Here is an 18,544-nt window from a genome sequence, read left to right on the forward strand (position 1 = left end):
ACTGGTTTTGAGGCTTTCTCCTGAATGCTGGGTTTTAATGTGCGTGACGCACTGGAGACTTGGAAGTAAACAGCCACGGCTAGGATTGGAGAAGATTTGCATATTTAATGAGCTTCAACTCGCTTGTCGGTTCACAGGAGGGATTGTTTTGAAAGCAGCAACCGGAATAATTCTGACAGGGCTCTCAAAAAGTATTTATCAAACAAACACAATGATTTATTTCTCATCCACCCATGACTGACTCATATTTTTATTAGCAGGCCCGCCCGAACGGTGGATATAAGCGCGAACCGCACACACACCTGAGGGCATGCGCTCTTCAAATATCAAGTCAAGAGAGTGAACAGCACAGTTCAAGAAATCAATGCTATTTCACTATTTTAGATTCACCGGCCTGATGACGTGCTTACATTTTGTTAGCCCGTCTGGAAAACACATAGCCCTGGGACGTTAGGGCTATGTGGGGACGGCTTTGCGTACCGTACCCATACATGTCCAACAAATAAGGGATTCTCCAGCCTAAAGTATGTTCTGTTAGACACCTACTCATAATCAGTACGATCTGTGACAATGCAATACTATCACATATTTAGAAAAAAAAAACATTTTTTACTCACATTAGTGTGTTGCACCATTCCTGTCGGATACAATATAGAAGACACAACATTGTGTTTTAATCTCAATAGGTCTGCAAAACCAGTGTTGACCAGTGTCGGCATGTTTATTGCTCATTTATCTCCATGAGTCGGTGGGCTGGGCTACAGTAGCAGGCATACACATTTAGAGGTGGTGTTTCCCCATTCTATTACATTATTGCTTTGAGAGCTCTCTTTTGCTGGGTCTGGTGTATTTAAAAGCTTTTGTTTTACCAACAAGGACGTTTTCAGCTCCAAAACTTACAGGATATTCTTATATTACCATGACCTTTTATATATCAAAGGCTCAAGGGAAAGTTGATTTCTCAATTCATCGCCCCTTTAAAGCATCTGATCTTGAAATTTCTCAAACAAATCACTATTATTAATGAAAGTACACGTAGTACAAACCAGAAAAACATAATTATTTATTGCTTTTTTTTAAGGATTACAGATGTATATGAGTATGACAAACATGTGCTGTATTTTAAAAAAAAACAAGACCCATGAATGAGTAACAGTGACTGAAACTGCCCAACCAGTGCAAATGATACACTTGTTTTGCAGCACATTGTAATGTTTGTTCTGATATAAATAACCTTTTGTGTGACTGTTCTGACTAGTATAATGATGACTCATGTGTACATTCAAACAAATCATTCCTTACTCTGCTGTATCTAAAACGGTGATGATTACATTATAAACTAAAACTGTAAAATATGGTTGCCATCCTGTGTTCACATATTGGGAAAGGACGCTGGACCTCCTAATGGGCTCCTGTATTTGCATGATTTTAAAAAATGCATTAGTACTGCAACATGCTTCCTGATAGAAAAACTGGACCAACATGGAAGTCATAACAATAAAAGTAATATTGTGCTTATCAGCAATATTAGTCTGTACAGAATGACAGAAATGTCAAGTATAGCAACGCTTTGTTTTCACCTTTTTTCAGATCATCTCTAAATGTTAATGTTATATTTTTACCATATTGATTAAAGGGATATTTTCAATTCTCTGAAATAGCTTCTTATGGTCTAAGCCCTATTTCATGGCCCACATATCACCTCCAGATTTGGACTGTCCTATATGACCCATATATCTCTGCACAAATTCTTGCTGATAAGAACAGAAGTGAATTATGAGGATTTGGGAGCGAAAAACTGGGTTGAGTGGTAGAAGAGAGAGAGAATAAGAGGCGATATAAGAGAGCAGCTCAGCATTTCTTTTGTAATATTCCCTTTTGTAACATGTTTGTCCAGTTCTATTATATATGCTCCCCCTTTTGTGACCACCATCACATTCAGCATCCATCGCTCTGTGTTCATCTAATCCTCCTAAGCGCTATGATTGGATGTGCGCTCAGTGATTGTCTATTTTTCCACTACCCATGCTCCATTTCTCAGCTTGATGACCAACTACGCCACCTAGATCCATCAAGCACACAGTATGCCAGTGACTGTACTTAATAGTTGATAAGTTAATCTGCTTTTCCTTTTAAACATTGAGTAAATACTATACAAACCAAATACGAAAAAAATATTTCATAAGATCATTCCTAAATGTTATCTTAATAAATAATTATGATTAGAATAAGTATTCGATTGAAGCATTGTGTTCACATTCAATATTAAAAACAAAAATGCATCTGAACCTGAGCTAACAGGCAAACTCTCTAATTGTCTTAGGAAGCTGAGAGAACTGCAGCAAGACCAGAATAAAATGTTGAACATAATTCAATTATTCTCTTAGTCACACTTGGGTAGTGGATCTCTTCTTTGAATATCTCTGTTAAAATGGAAATCTCTCTGTAAAACTGTGTGGAAAGCTGTACTGGCCGTACTGTACTGGCTGTAATGTACTGGCCTTTATAAATGTTACAAAAACTGAGTCTGAGTAAAGGCATGATTGGATGGGATGGACTGTGGACAGAATGGCTGAATTCGGATCATTCTGAGTTCAAACTGTTGTCAGTGGTCACATGGGCTGCAGCTTCAGCCAGCTAAGGTCATCTGACCTATAATAGAAAGAAAACCTCATTAAAAACATTAACAATACGTACATTAGAGCTATGACAGTATGTGGTTGCGTTTAGCCTCTTTAAGCAATTTTTGTACATAAAAAAATTATGTATGAAGAAATGAATTGTTAATTTGACCAATACAAAATTACTTTTAATCTCCATAAGGGTGGTACTTCCTTCATGGTGACAGCCATTTTTAGTTCATAAAACAAGCTTTTTGTTTCTTCTCACTGCCTGTGTCCGATATGCTCTGGTTACTAATGTGACCTCGGTTCCATGAGATAATGGGAACAAGCACTGCGTCAGTTTCTGACGCATTTTGGGAAACTCAGTTTTCTCCCAATACTGAAGCCTGATTGGTTCACATCTGTGCTTTTCACAGACAAATCGTTTTTTAGCCCACCAGAAAGGGCGGGGCTGACTCCCTATTTAAGAAGTGCAAAAGGCCATTTAGTCAGAATTTCTCAACTGAATAGCAATAGTGTTATATAGCAAATAGCATATGAACAGTAGCATGGCAGGATATGCAACGAGAGTTCCCATTTTCTTAGGAAACCAAGGTTACGTTAGTAACCGGAGCGTTCCCTTTTGATGCGGTTCACTCAGATCTGTTTCTGACACATGGGGAATGCACTGCAAAACACTGTGGGACATTTAGGCCCGACATAGATGTCAGTCATGGATATTCCGTTAGACCAGGTCCAGGAGGAGGCCATTCCTCTAGTGAGGCAGGAACTCGAGGCTGGAAACGTCCACTAAGTGAGCCTACAGGTCCACAAATTCGCTTGACCGATGCCAGAGCCTGCAGGAGAGCGGCCTTTAGCGAGAGAAGCCATAGGTCGGCTGTCTTGAACGTCTCAAACGGAGGGCCCCACAGTGCCCTTAGGACTATGGACAGGTCCCAGAGAGGGACCGTGTTGGAGTAATGTGAGACTAGACCACCAGGTTATGTTTTCTAATCGACTGGTTAGCTATAGAGGTGCGAAAGCTACTGAAATGTCTTCAAGGGGAGGTTGCTACCCGGTCAAAATGCCATTGTTAACTGCTGAATTTTCAGGGAGCGATACAACTGAAATCCAGGCCAATATTTCAGATGAGTTGAATACTGTCCCCGGTATACTGTGTCGAATATTGTGTTGGCTGGGGGACAGCATGCTCTTGTTCAAGATGATTCTGAACCCCAGACTTGCTTGATGGCTGAGGAGTAGAGACCTGTGCGGACACAGTTCTTCTCTTGATTGGGCTAAGAGCAACCAATCATCAAGGTAATTCAGGACTAAGGTAATTCAGGGAGAGAGATTTCGTAAAAGTGCGAAAAACCATTTCCCCGGCACTGATCTGCAAGAGGATTTGCTTCAAAGTTAGCATTATGAACAGCCGTCTCACCAGAGTGAGGTTCAGAAATGGGCCCGAGGCTGGCATCCATCTTGGGGATGAGGATTTATTGCTTACTATGGGCTGCAGTGACCTTTCCTAGCGCACCCTTTGCTAACAGAACCTGTTCTTCAGCTCAGAGGACATGAGAGTTTGTGTCCAAGACCGAAGTATAAGTCATACCCCTGAGGTATGGTATCTGCTAGCAAACCGGAGCAAGTAACTGTGCGACTCATTGATGGCCACCGGGTTAAGGCCGCTCTCGTCCACGTCACGGAATGGCTGTGAAGACTGATTGCCTAGTCCGATGAGTCAGATTTTCTATTATATCACGTGGATTGCTGTGTGCGTGTGTGCCATTCACCCGGAGAAGTGATGGCAACACGATCCACTGTGGGACAACGACAAACCGGAAGTGTCCTCTTTCAGCATGATAATGCACCCTGCCACAATACACACATTGTTCAGGAATGGTTTGAGGAACATGATGAAGAGTTCAATGTGTTGCCCTGGCCTCCAAATTCCCCCAATCTCAATCCATCTGAACATCTGGGGGATTTACTGGATCAACAATTTCGATCTATAGCAGTTACAGCTCTCAACAGGACTTGCTGAGGATCTGCTGCTCATGTTTTGGTGCCAGACAGGACACCTTCAGAGTCCATCCCTCAGTGGGTCGGCGCTGTTTTGGCAGCACGTGATGACCAGCAGAACCGTAGGCAGGTGGTCATAATTTTCTGGCTCATCTGTGTATAATATAGTGAGTTGTGTAACTAATCTATAATGAAATATTAACAATATTTGCTGCATGCCAATAAATTCGAGTTTTGAAAAGCCATTACTGGACCCCAGCAGGGATCTAGGTTAATGCTTACCATCCAAGACTCCTTGGTTGTATTGGTTGTTTAGAATTTTGAATACAATTCATGATGAATAAATTATTTCGTCCATTTTTTACTTCACTGAAGGATATCAATTAATATATAACAGAATATGAGTTCTCACTCTGCTTCCGCTTTTGTAATCACTCTTCCTTCTGCCAACCTTTCTGCAACCACAGAGACAGCTGGTTCAACATTCAATCCTGCTGCAGCCACCACCTCATCGTGCCTGTAGTTAAAAGTACAAAGCCAATATTTAACAATTTAAAGAGAAAACGGTTATAAAGACCCGAAGTCACAAACCTAAAGTTTCTTACTTGAGGTAAAGTGCCAAAAACTTCATGTTCTCAAATTTCCCTTTCAGCACAATCTCAGTGTATCCCTCCCCATACCCTGTGCATAATGAAGAATAAGGACATAATTACGTACAAAGCCTCATATTTTGCAATCCTTAAAGCATATCGAGCATGTAAGTAAAAGGCCGTACCCGCGTAGCGAATGGTTCTCCCTAGCAGGACGGTCCAATAGAATGGCACTGTGTTTAGCTCCACCTCCTTGCTCAACATGCTGAAGGCAGCAATCCTTCCTTAAAAGAAAAATTGTATAATGGTATCAAAGCAATGTTTATTTTCATGCTTGTAAAGACTAGTGATGCACCAAAAATATTTTTTTACTGGAACCAAAATCAAAGTTTTGATTTAGCCAAAAACCAAAACTGATAATAAAGTAGTAGTAATTGTCGGTATACTGTTAATGTGAGTAATTTTCGGTATACTGTTCAGGGTGTTGTGTTCACAGGTGATAAACCAGTCATAGTAAAGTTCTTTACCTGTTATACCTTATCCATGTTATGTCCATTAAAGAGACGCTGAATGAATTTCCATCAATTAACCAAAATTGTGCCAACCAGGACGGGGTCAAGAGCCATCGGAACGGCCTCTAGTGTCTCACGGAAGAGCTCCAGATGGATAAAAGGAGTAGTGACGACAGTAAAGGACAAGAGAGGACCAGGCCTGGGATATTTATGTTGATTTTTATTATGTTTATATATTATGTTCATATGCGTCAGCCTGGGAGGCCAAAGCCTGGGAGGAAGGAGGAATGCACTGTCAAAGAGCCCACTGTGGAAAATCCTGAGCAAAGAAAAACTGAGCAAAGTCTGCCAACATTGACGCTCGAGGCGGTGGGCTGGATTGATTTGCCAGGGGGACTAATTCGCTGCCGACTGGGTTCTGTTGTCCGAGAGGGAGTGGAGAAGTGGCCGCCATTTGGCAGAGGCCGGAGCCTGTTGCCGTCCGCCATGATGGGAAGGAGCAGGGAACAGGGGATTCCTGCCAGCTGCCCAAACCCAGAGGAGCCGCCGTCCACCAGGCGGTGGAGGAGGATTCAGAGGGCCATCCACCGAGTCCAAATTTTCACGTCTGTCTCGTTTGCAGTTTTGTCCGCACAGCTTTCAAAGTATAGCTACTCAATCACGGATGTGCGCAGATGGCCGAGTTCGACAAAGGCTCAGAACAATTTTTTTTATATTCTACCAGACATCGGAGGGCACCACTGAGTCATGTCATCAACAGGACATTCACTCAGCAGGATCAAAGAAAAAAAAATAGTGGAGCAGCAGAAGCCATTGAAACCAAGGGGTAATCTAGCACTCTGAAAGCGTTCCACCCATAGGGGCGGCCATTGCTAACCAAGCCATCACCTGCTATTAGCATCCCATTGACTCCCATTCATTTTTGAGTCACTTTGACAGTGAATAACTTTACATCTGAGACGTTTAAAGACTCCATTTGTCCATTGTTTATTTATAAAGAAACACGACAATGCATAAAAGGCTCCATTACCTTGTATCTTACACTATCGCCCCGTAGAAGCTGTTTTTGTAAAAAATAGGCTAACGATTGCGTCATAACCAATGCGACTCTGTCGCACAGTTGGGAAATTACCGTATAGACAGGAGGAGACGCTCAGAAACAATCTTTTACTGTCTATGAGACAGTCAGGGGGACGTGGAAACATAAAGTCCGATAAAGTCAAAGGAGAAGAATGGAGAGAAGCCGATAGTGAGCCAAAAGCAACGGGAGAAAATATTTAAACAACGTGATTCAGATTTCACTTTCCACAACTACTAGAAGACCTACAACTGTCAGACAGGTTGCTTACGTCACATCTACGTCGTCAAGCTCAGTCTGAGCCTGCGCAGTTCGCTCAGCCATCAGGAAGTGAGTGCCTCTGATTGGCCTCATTTTTCCGCCGTTGAAGTCAATGGGATAGCTCTGTCCATTTCTTTTACTGTCTATGATTGAAACGCACAAACGCTCATCAAGTATTGTAGTTTTCCTCCTCCTGTTTCAAACATGTTGTTTTTGAATCACTCTTTATGCACTATTCTCCGGTGACTGCACACTGTGCACAGTGTGTTTATATATTTTATGAGATTAAAGTTTTAATGAACGTTCACCGGTTCCCGCCTCCATTTTCCCTTATCAACGAACCGTAACCAAAAATTCTCATTTTGGCTAGTGCATCAATATGAAAATGTTTTAGTTCACGTCTTTTAGCTTTAAGGTGTCTATATGCTAATGTACTTCTAAAAGTTGACAAAATAACCAGATGTACACATCTAAAAATGTTTGATTACCATGTGCCTGCGCTATCTGCCAGTGGCCGATGTTCACTTTCTGGCCTTTTGCCATTTTGAGAGGAAAGGAGGTCAGATCTCCTGCGCAGTAGACGTCTGTTATGTTGGTCCTCATGTACTAGACAGACAGGGACACGATTGAAGAGTTTTGAAGTGTACGGTGACTGTTCAAACTCAATGAAAATTGGTCATTAACACTTACCTCATCCACAATGACATAGTTCTTCGAGTCCATCCTTATCGGACTCCCTTTCAAAAACTCTGAATTGGGATTGACACCTTATATGGAGATAATAGTGAGATGAGAGCACAAAATTGTTGCTCCCGTTATTTAAATAGAAGTAGCACTTTGTTTTCAATTCTGTACACTCAGATTGTACATACCAATTCCAACAATTATCAAATCAGCTTCAATTGTGATACCGCTCTTCAGTTTCACCGCCTTAACCTGGGAAAAAATATCCAAGTCATAATGAACTACTTTGGTAACACTATATTTTACAGTGTCTGTTACACGTTGCATGTACTTACCATAGTAACACCAGTAAATTAGGCCTAATTACATGCAACTAACCCTCAACCAAACCATAATCCTACCGTAACCATATAGTAAGTACATGTAGTTACTGGTAATTAACATTACTCAGTACTTAAATATATAATTACACTGTAACAATGACACGTGTAACCCACTTTATTTTAGTGTCCCTGTTACATGTACTTAATATAGTAATAACAGTAAATTATGCATAGTTACGTAAGTAAGCAACTAACTCTAAGCTAAACCCAAACCCTATAATTATATAGTAAGTTAAGTACGTTTTTAATTAATATTTCTCATATTAACAAAAGTGATCATCATCCAAATAATCTATTTCAGTTAATGAACTGAACTTAGAAAAAGTTGATCTTACCCTCTTATTTTCACCTTGAACCTCTGCGACAGCGTCATTCATGTAGAACGTCACCCCTCTCTCTTCCAGCATCTCAAAGAACAACCAAAACAGAATAAGAAGATCATCATAAAGCAGATAAAGCACATATTTTTATGTGGTTGTATTGGCCCACATCACATACCAACATGGTGACCTTTCCTATTTCGGGGCCTAGAGTCTTTTGATAGGGGAGTTCACTGCTTCCAATGATTGTGATACTACTGGCCATATCTATCATATAGGCCGCCACTTCCATGCCTTCAATGCCGCACACATGTTGAAAGAAAAATTCACAAAATACTTGTCATCACCCTTATATTATTCCAAACCTACATGACATTAATTTGATGGAATAGATATATCTATCTACAGTGCATCCGGGAAGTATTCACAGCAAATTTATTACAAATAAAAAACTGACAAAAATCACATGTACATAAGTATTCACAGTCTTTGCTCAATACTTATTTGACACCAATTACAGCCTCAAGTCTTTTTGAGTATGATGCTATTTTGGGGCATTTTCTCCGATTTTTCTTTGCAGGACCTCTCAAGCTCCATCAGTTGGACCGGGAACATCAGTACACAATTATTTTCAGGTCTCTCCAGAGATGGTCAATCAAGTCCAAGTCTGGGCTCTGGCTGGGCCACTCAAGGACATTCACAAAGTTGTCTCCAGTCTGAGGTCCAGAGCACACTGGAGCAGGTTTTCATCAAGAAGTCTCTGTACATGGCTGCATTCATCTTTGCCTCAGTCCTGACTAGTCTTCCTGTTCCTGCCACGCTAAAACATCCCCACAGCATGATGCTGCCACCACCATGCTTCACTGTAGGGATGGTATTAGCCAAGTGATGAGCTGTGCTAGGTTTCCTCCAGACATAACGCTTGCCATTTAAAGAATGAATTCCCTTGCCATTGCCAAAGAGTTCAATCTTTATTTCATCAGACCGGAGAATTTTGTTTCTCGTGGTCTGAGAGTCTTTCAGATGTCGTCTGGCCACTCTACCATGCAGGCCTGATTGGTGGAGTGCTGCAGAGATGGTTGTTTTTCTGGAAGGTTCTCCTCTCTCCACAGAGAAATGCTAGAGCTCTGTCAGAGTGATCATCGGGTTCTTGGTCACCTCCCTGACTAAGGCCATTATCCAACAATCGCTCTATTTGGCTGGGGCGGCCAACTCTAGGAAGAGTCCTGGTGGTTCCAAACTTCTTCTAATTACGGATGATTGAGGCCACTGTGCTCATTGGGACCTTCAATGCTGCAGAAATTGTTCTGTACCCTTCCCCAGATCTTTGCCTTGATACAATCCTGTTTCGGATGTCTGCAGACAATTCCTTGGACTTCATGGCTTGGTTTGTGCTCTGACATGCACTGTGAACTGTAGGACCTCATATAGACAGGTGTGTGCCTTTCCAAATCAGTTGTGGAAACATCTCATGGAGGATCAGTAGAAACAGGATGCACCTTAGCTCAATTTTGAGTGTCATGGTAAAGTCTGTGAATACTTATGAACGTGAATTTTTTTCCTTTTTTATTTGTAATAAATGTGCAAAAATTTCAAACAAATTTCTTTCACGTTGTCATCATGGGGTATTGTTTGTAGACTTAAGGAAAATAATGAATTTAATTCATTTTGGAATAAGGCTCTACAAAATGTGAAAAAAGCGCTGTCAGTACCCAACTGACTGACTCCTGTCTGTCTGTCTGTCTGTCTGTCTGTCTATCTATCAGATGTGATAGAGAGAGTGTGTTTAGTGTGTTTACCAACAAAGGAAGTGCCCAAAACGACTGTCCTGCAGCCCATACAGGCATAGTGGATGCTCCTGGCATCCTCCGGTGTTTCCAGCATCAGCACGTTTTCCAGATCTGCACCAGGGCAGTCTAGGCATTTTGCTCTGAAGAACAAAGATCAAGCAGTGTGTAAGTCCTGGGTGGAGGAAAGTTATGTAAATGATGCAAAATAATACTGTACCTATCTAGACATGTAAACAGTACAGTTAAATAATACTTTACATCAATATTTATCATCAGATACTTACCTGCATCCTGTTGCAATAAGGATTTGGTCATAGCACTGGATTAAACCATCATCAAATGTCACTGTTTTCTTGTTTGTATCTATCGATAAAGCCTGCACAAAGAACAGCCCTGAGATTGCCCCAAGTCTCTTGTGGTATAAATGAGAAAGAACACAAGATTCACTCTCACCTCTTTTTTCAGCCAGACCTCAATATCATACTTGTGGAAAAAATCCATTCTTCTCATTAAGAGACTTTCACTCTCAGCGTTCATTACCTAAATCCAGATTGGGTTAAAGTTTAATAATAAAGCATAAATAAATAAATAAATAAAATAATATATGTGTTGAATCTCACATGCATTTAGTGTTAGAAAGGTTCCTTTGGAAATGTAATTGCTTACAGTTGTAAGTTACCCATTATACTGTAAATGTGGTTTGGATTACTTTATCAATGCAATAATTGAATTACACATTTTACCTCGTTTTGTAATTTAATAACACAATTTCATTACACGTATCTACATTGTAAAAAATATTACACAGTATCTACTTTTAAAAAAAATGATGGTAACAATTTTACAGAAGAATTAAAAATTACTAGTGGAATGTGTTTTTTTTTATTTATTTAAGTTGACTTTGAAAACAATACATAAATTAGAGTAAATGGAAATGGCCTGTTTACATTTGACTTTCAGTTTTCAGGCACAAGAAACAAACTTGTTATTGCACTAGCATTAGCAAAGTTATTGCTCATTAAACAAAGCAACATTCTTCATAATATAATATTAGTACTTGCAGTTATTCACATCAAAACCTAACTATAAGCTCTACTCTTCCGCACAATGGTAACGGTCAAAAGGTCAACATAAAAGAAACTCTTTCAAATGTCAAACATAAATGAACATTATACATTAACAGATGTTTCCCTTCATTCAAAAACACATTAAACAACACTTCAATATTAATCTCAATTTTCAGCCATATGCAAAGCATGCTGGGAACTAACAATGGCATCTAAATAAAACTGAATAATTGAGCTAATTCACTTAAATTAAACAAGAAACCTTATTTTCCTTCATTTTATCCGCTTAATCAGTTCCACAATTCAAGCCTCAAAATTGCTTACACTACCTTTAAAAAATTAGGAAAGTGTATCTCTTGGTTTTATTTCTATACAACACTTAACCACAATTGTCTTATGAATAATATATAAAAATAATATATAAAAATATACACACTATTTTTAATTATCACCTTAAAAATGTTGGTAAAAATTACAAGCCAATGATTAATTTTTAACAATGTCACTCCTCAACCCTGCGTACATTCTGTTCTAAAATATAGATAATGATTAATTGAAATGAATTCCCCCCTCAATAATGTTTTATTAGTTTTGTTCCAATGTTATTTTTATTTCAAAGTAATCTGTTGCAAAAAGTGTTCTCCCCTGCAAAAACTATTTTAGCATCAGTTTTCAAAGATCTTGTGCCTCACCTTGCTGAGTCTGGTTTTGTCATAAGGCAGGAGGTCGTCTCTAGATACCATAATGATTCTGCCGCCGTAGTTTTCTTGCCGTAGTGTCTCAGCACACATCAAAGAGGCTGCGCCTGTGCTCGACAATACACACCAGAATGCACCAACATTAAAACGGTCCCAGGAAATAAAAGGAATCTGCATAAGACATTTTTGTCTCTCACCTCCTCCTAGGAGCATCACAGTATGCAGCACCCCGTGATCTCTGGCCCCCATCCATTGTATACGTTTAGGCTGACCCTGAATCTGATTAGAAAAATATTTTGTTTATATTCATACTTTTTATATAGATGATAAAATGTCTATAAGAAGGTACTTTACCCTTTTCTTTACAGACACATAAACTTTGTTGTTTTCGATTTTCACCTGTGAAGAAAAAATCTGATTAAATCATTTAAATATGTTAGCATGTACAGTACCGGTCAAAAGTTTAGAATACTAAATTAGTTTTTTTTTTTTTTTTTTGAAAGAAGCTTATTTGATTAAAAATATATATTCCTATATTAGTAAATAATATTTACATTGTGAAATATTTTTACAATTTAAAATAACTGTTTTCTATGTTACTATATTTTAAAATGCAATTTTGTGATGACATCATTACTCAAGTCTTCAGTGTCACATGATCCTTTTTATAACTTATTTGCTGCTTAGTTATCAAGTATTATTGGTGCTCCAATAATGTTTTTTTTTTTAAACATGAAAAACGTCTTTACTGTTATTTTTTTTACAAGTAAAAGTACTTGCATAACTGATTTCAACATTGATAGTAATAAGAAATATTTATTGAGCAGCAAATCAGCATACTCTTTAAATGTAGGGGAATACTTTCAAAAACATTACAAACATCTTAATTATTCAAAACTTTGGGCCAATAGCGAATGAAAACGAACTACTAATTAATACATTTTTATTATTTGAATGTATAATAAATGGTCTAATAAATATATATATATATATATATATATATATATATATATATATATATATATATATATATTACATTAAACATACTATTAAAAAATACATTCAGCAGTACAAAACTGTATGATAATAATACAGCTAATTATGAATCTATGTCACAGTGCCTTGTGGCAGGGCAGACAGTCAATTCCAGGATACTCCTCTAAGTCCCCGGTCTTCACATTGAAACAGGAACCATGCCAGGGACAGCGGACCCTGTGACCTGACAGCACCCCTGCAGAGGAACCCCAAACACCCACTGTATTAACCCTTCACTTCTCCCATATTATTTATCTATAAAGACAGAAGTCAGTTGCACCAAACTCGATTTATATAAACAAAACTGATTTATAATGCACTACACCTTTGCTTAGTGGAGCGCCATAGTGCGTGCATTGGTTACTGATGGCACTGTACACCCCGTCGCAGCGTACCAGCAAAACATTGTGCTCACCAACCTCAACCTCCATCATTCTAGATCACAAGAACAACACACTCAGAAATCTTGGATTTTACACAGTGGGTGTCTTTCAACAGCTTCAAAGCATAGGGCATAAAATAAATTTTGTCATAAAATCAAACCTGATGCAACCTGTTGTAATCCAAATAGTTTTGTCATTCTTTTATAAATACATATGTATATTATGAATATAATGCGCATGAACATGGCAGGCATTTCTATGGAACCTACTCTCCATCTCTGAGTTCTGACTCGTCACATACGACATCTGTCACCTCTTCTTCTGGATCCAAACCAGCCACTAACCCTATAACCGTAACCAGCAGGATAAAATAATACATCATAATGATCAACCCTGGAGAAAAGCAGCATTTTATGAATTAGATTATAAAAAGTCAGCATAGTCACACTATCAGTGTGAACATTAAGAATCATTTAGTTTATTTCAGAATAACCAAATAAAGTGGACCAAATTATTGTTTTAAATAAAATAAAATAAAATAAGATGGGATGCTTACCTGATTGTTTCTCAGACATCACAGACTGATCAGTAAGAGAAGACTTTCTCCAATAATTATTATTATTTTATTTTTTTAAACGATCCTTTCTGTCGACAGATGTCATACAATCAAACTCTCGGGACGGCTGTCATGACCGTAATGACCGGTTCACAAGTCCCTAATCCAGGAGGCCAGACCTGTCCTATAGACATTTCATCATTCGGATGCTCAAACTCACTCATGAAGTTGGTTACTCCAAATAAAAGATGCCAAATTGAGTTTTCGGGGAGAAAAAAAAGAAAATAGAAATTCCAAAAGTGTAAAGTGTTTCCAAAGGATTGCGTAAAGCGTATAGAGGGTATTTAGTTGTAGAAGAGCAATGCCATTTGTGGCATAACAACAGAAGAGAGAACGGCTGAGCAAGCAGCGCACAACAATAGCTTCGTCCACAGGGCAAAGTGCGTGACTCTGCACCTCTCTCTGAAACACTGACGCTCGTGTTCATATGTTCCTTTCAAGATACAATTGATATAAGTAGAGTTTATATAGACAGAAGATTTTACCACAATAAAAGACAGGCTACACTGACTACACTTTTACTATCAAGTATTCACGGGTAAATCAACATCAAAGTTAAATCACTGTTGAATTAGTGGTAGTCAGAAAACATTTTGACAACAAATGCCTTTATGAGCATTTTCTTTTCTTTTTCTGACAACAACTGACATTACTTCACCTGCAGCGTATGAAATGTCTTATTCTTCCCCTTTAGCAGGAGAGAATAGACGATTAGAAGATAAGCAGAAGTCAAACATATAGTTCTCGGGCAGGGGTTAAAGAGATAATTCACCCAAAAATTACAATTCTGTCTTAATTTAGTCACCCTTATATTGTTCCATGAATTTCTTTCTCCTATTAAACAACAACAACAAAAAAAAGATATTCTGAAGAATGTCGGAAACCAAATAGTTGATGAACCCCTTTGACTTCCACAGTTGTTGTTTTCCCCCACTATAGAAGTCAGTGTTTCGACTGTTTGGTTAACCACATTCTTCAAAATATGTGGTGAACTATCCCTTGAAATAACAAACATAAAAGAGATGGATCTATATGTAAGCCGTTTTTACAAGCGTCTTAGATAAGGACACAAAACCACGATAAACCAGATTCATTGTGCTAAATAAACTTTAATTAAGATCATTATCATATTTGTGTTTGATACTCTTTTTGTTACAAACAAAAAGTGTTTTATGTATTTGTTCCTGAATTTTGATCTGTCCCCATTATCTTTAGACCTTTATGTAACTCAAATGATCTTTGTCCACTATAGTAGCTAGCACATTTCTCACAACATTTTCTCACGACAGAGATCGGTCTTCAGAGGTCAAACTTTTGTTGGCCCTAATGCAACATGCACCACAAATATGCACTTGCACATATTTGACAAATGTTTTGCAGTCATGAAAGACAATTTACTGCTGATTTATACAGCTTTAGGGCTGTCAAATTTCTGAAAGCAGCTGGTGTGGTTGGCAAGTAGTGGTCCAGCCCACTAGAGGGCAGCATTAAACTTCATTTGGGCTGCTGGAATCGTTTTTTTAATGCTTGTAAATGTCAAGCTGTTGATGAAGCAATTTCCCGTTATAAAAGAAAAAAAGTTGTACTTACTATCCTAAGAAAATCTTCCAGATCCTGCACATTTTTCGGCTTTCCAGCATTTCTGCACATTTGAGCTCTTCTTACTTTAGAAGACAACTGAGAGACTCAAATATTCTGCTAGGGGTTTATAAATTTAGAAGCCAAATTTGCAACGCAAACCTATGACACAATGTTTGACAGTGTGTGTGTGTGTGTGTGTGTGTGTGTGTGTGTGTGTGTGTGCGCGTGCGTGTAACAACACAAGGATTTTGCATATTTAGTTCTGCTAGTTCATTACATCATTGAATATGTGCTTTCTGTGCTAATCTAATGAGCTGTTATGCTCTTCAATATTTTGTATATGTGTTATGATTTCACTCTTATGAAATAACTTTATATAGCAGTATATAAACTGTTTATAGCAGTTGTTATCAGTGATTAACAACTACAGATCTAAATGCAATGAGTCTGGTGGGGTGCTATAAAACATTCAAGCTCATTGGATTTAGTGGAGAGAAAACATACCCTAGATTCAGAGTATCCTGCCTTTTTTGCTTCAGTCCTGCTTATTCCGCGGCTAAATATATAAATATATTGTGCTGATGTCATTCAGAGTTATTTAGAATGAGTTACTTATAATAATAAATAGCCTTTGATCTTAATCACGTCATGCTGACATTTCAATGAAGGTGATTGCATTCATTTGTTGTAATGACATCTGCAGCTGCAGGAATCCTGTATATAACGAGGTGAGAGCCTCTCACCAGACAAAAAAAGCAGTCTAATGAGTATTTTCTGTTCACTTATGGTAAAGCCATTGAATATTTGAATACAGCCTGGGGTTACAGGGGCTCATGAACTCATGTAAGGACCCCCAAGAAAACATGAGAAGACGTAAGTACTTGGTCCCCCAACCTGGGCTGTGGTAGGTGTGCACAGAGGGCCCTAGCGCCCCGAATAAAGGGTGTTGTGTAGTGTGTTGGTGGGGGATGATGACATTCGGTTATTCTCTTTAATCAAATGAGCTTGATTGGTTTATAGCACCCCACCAGACCCTGGACCCTGTTTATATTTGTTGTTGTTAATCTATATTAAAGGCACAGTATGTAAATTGCATCATTAGAGGTAGATAATTCAAAACAAAGGTGTAGCTTGATGACGCAGTGAATGAGCGTGGAATTATGGGAGTTGTAGTCTTCACTTCCACAGACGATGGAAAGCAATCTGACAGATTCATCAGATTGTTTATTGATGAGCTAATATATTACGGTTTTATTAGCGTTAATGTGGTATGAAGCAGGGCAGGGCCGGGACCCGTGGGAGCAGAATGAGGCCGGTGGAGCAAATGCTAACATCAGGATGATTTTCGCACGCGTTTATCGCCGACGTTAAGCGTCCTGTGACTAAATAAAGGGTGCCAATGTGAGTGCGCACACCGACACGCAAAACGGCAAGGCGTAAAAGCGTAATTTTAAAAGAATCACCTTGGGTTCATTTTTTACTATATGACGCGTCGCCAATGAGATCGTCACTTTTGCTCACGTGTCTGGAGCTGCTGAAGTTAGAGGAAAACATGACTTGGTGGCACTCAAGTACAAAACGGTCTTGCCAAGCACACAGTGATACGACGTGAGCACCCCCTTGTACGAACTACGCAGAACGCTTTTACCCGGCAGTCAAAGCGGCATTATTTTCCATAATGTAATGATAAAAATTAAGCTTTCATATATTTTAGATTCATTGCACACCAACTGAAATATTTCAGGTCTTTTATTGTTTTAATACTGATGATTTTGGCATACAGCTCAGGAAAACCTCAAATTCCTATCTCAAAAAATTAGCATATCATGAAAAGGTTCTCTAAACGAGCTATTAACCTAATCATCTGAATCAACTCATAACTCTAAACACCTGCAAAAGATTCCTGAGGCTTTTAAAAACTCCCAGCCTGGTTCATTACTCAAACTGCAATCATGGGTAAGACTGCCGACCCGACCCTGTCCAGAAGGCCATCATTGACACCCTCAAGCGAGAGGGTAAGACGCAGAAAGAAATTTCTGAACGAATAGGCTGTTCCCAGAGTGCTGCATCAAGGCACCTCAGTGGTAAGTCTGTTGGAAGGAAAAAGCGTGGCAAAAAACGCTGCACAAAGAGGTGACCGGACCCTGAGGAAGATTGTGGAGAAGGACCGATTCCAGACCTTGGGGGACCTGCAGAAGCAGTGGACTGAGTCTGGAGTAGAAACATCCAGAGCCACCGTGCACAGGCGTGTGCAGGAAATGGGCTACAGTAGCCGCATTCCACACTTTTGGGCTACAGAGAAGCAGCACTGGTCCGTTGCTCAGTGGTCCAAAGTACTTTTTTCGGATTAAAGCAAATTTTGCATGTCATTCGGAAATCAAGGTGCCAGAGTCTGGAGGAAGACTGGGGAGAAGGAAATGCCAAAATGCCTGAAGTCCAGTGTCAAGTACCCACAGTCAGTGATGGTCTGGGGTGCCATGTCAGCTGCTGGTGTTGGTCCACTGTGTTTTATCAAGGGCAGGGTCAATGCAGCTCGCTATCAGGAGATTTTGGAGCACTTCATGCTTCCATCTGCTGAAAAGCTTTATGGAGATGAAGATTTGGTTTTTCAGCACGACCTGGCACCTGCTCACAGTGCCAAAACCACTGGTAAATGGTTTACTGACCATGGTATTACTGTGCTCAATTGGCCTGGCAACTCTCCTGACCTGAACCCCATAGAGAATCTGTGGGATAATGAAGAGAAAGTTGAGAGACGCAAGACCCGACACTCTGGATGAGCTTAAGGCCGCTATCGAAGCATCCTGGGCCTCCATAACACCTCAGCAGTGCCACAGACTGATTGCCTCCATGCCACGCCGCATTGAAGCAGTCATTTCTGCAAAAGGATTCCCGACCAAGTATTGAGTGCATAACTGAAC

The 18,544-nt window shown here is 39.4% G+C and overlaps 1 protein-coding gene across 1 annotated transcript; it reads right to left on the bottom strand.

The window, feature by feature from the left end:
- Window positions 1-1,223: 1,223 nt before the first annotated feature.
- On the bottom strand, window positions 1,224-14,704 carry aifm5 (apoptosis inducing factor mitochondria associated 5). The gene is made up of 19 exons (XM_067423431.1): window positions 13,983-14,704; window positions 13,696-13,771; window positions 13,369-13,478; window positions 13,130-13,239; window positions 12,363-12,407; window positions 12,206-12,287; window positions 12,003-12,115; window positions 10,697-10,783; window positions 10,528-10,619; window positions 10,253-10,383; window positions 8,632-8,747; window positions 8,469-8,540; window positions 7,939-8,002; window positions 7,757-7,833; window positions 7,555-7,672; window positions 5,401-5,499; window positions 5,231-5,306; window positions 5,038-5,142; window positions 1,224-2,652 (listed from the first exon to the last, which is right to left on the bottom strand). The coding sequence occupies exons 1-19, from the start codon at window positions 13,999-14,001 to the stop codon at window positions 2,613-2,615; spliced, it is 1,632 nt and encodes a 543-aa protein (XP_067279532.1). The 5' UTR covers window positions 14,002-14,704; the 3' UTR covers window positions 1,224-2,612.
- Window positions 14,705-18,544: the final 3,840 nt, after the last annotated feature.

Source organism: Pseudorasbora parva, chromosome 18, assembly GCF_024679245.1.
Source record: "Pseudorasbora parva isolate DD20220531a chromosome 18, ASM2467924v1, whole genome shotgun sequence".
NCBI classification, from domain to species: domain Eukaryota; kingdom Metazoa; phylum Chordata; class Actinopteri; order Cypriniformes; family Gobionidae; genus Pseudorasbora; species Pseudorasbora parva.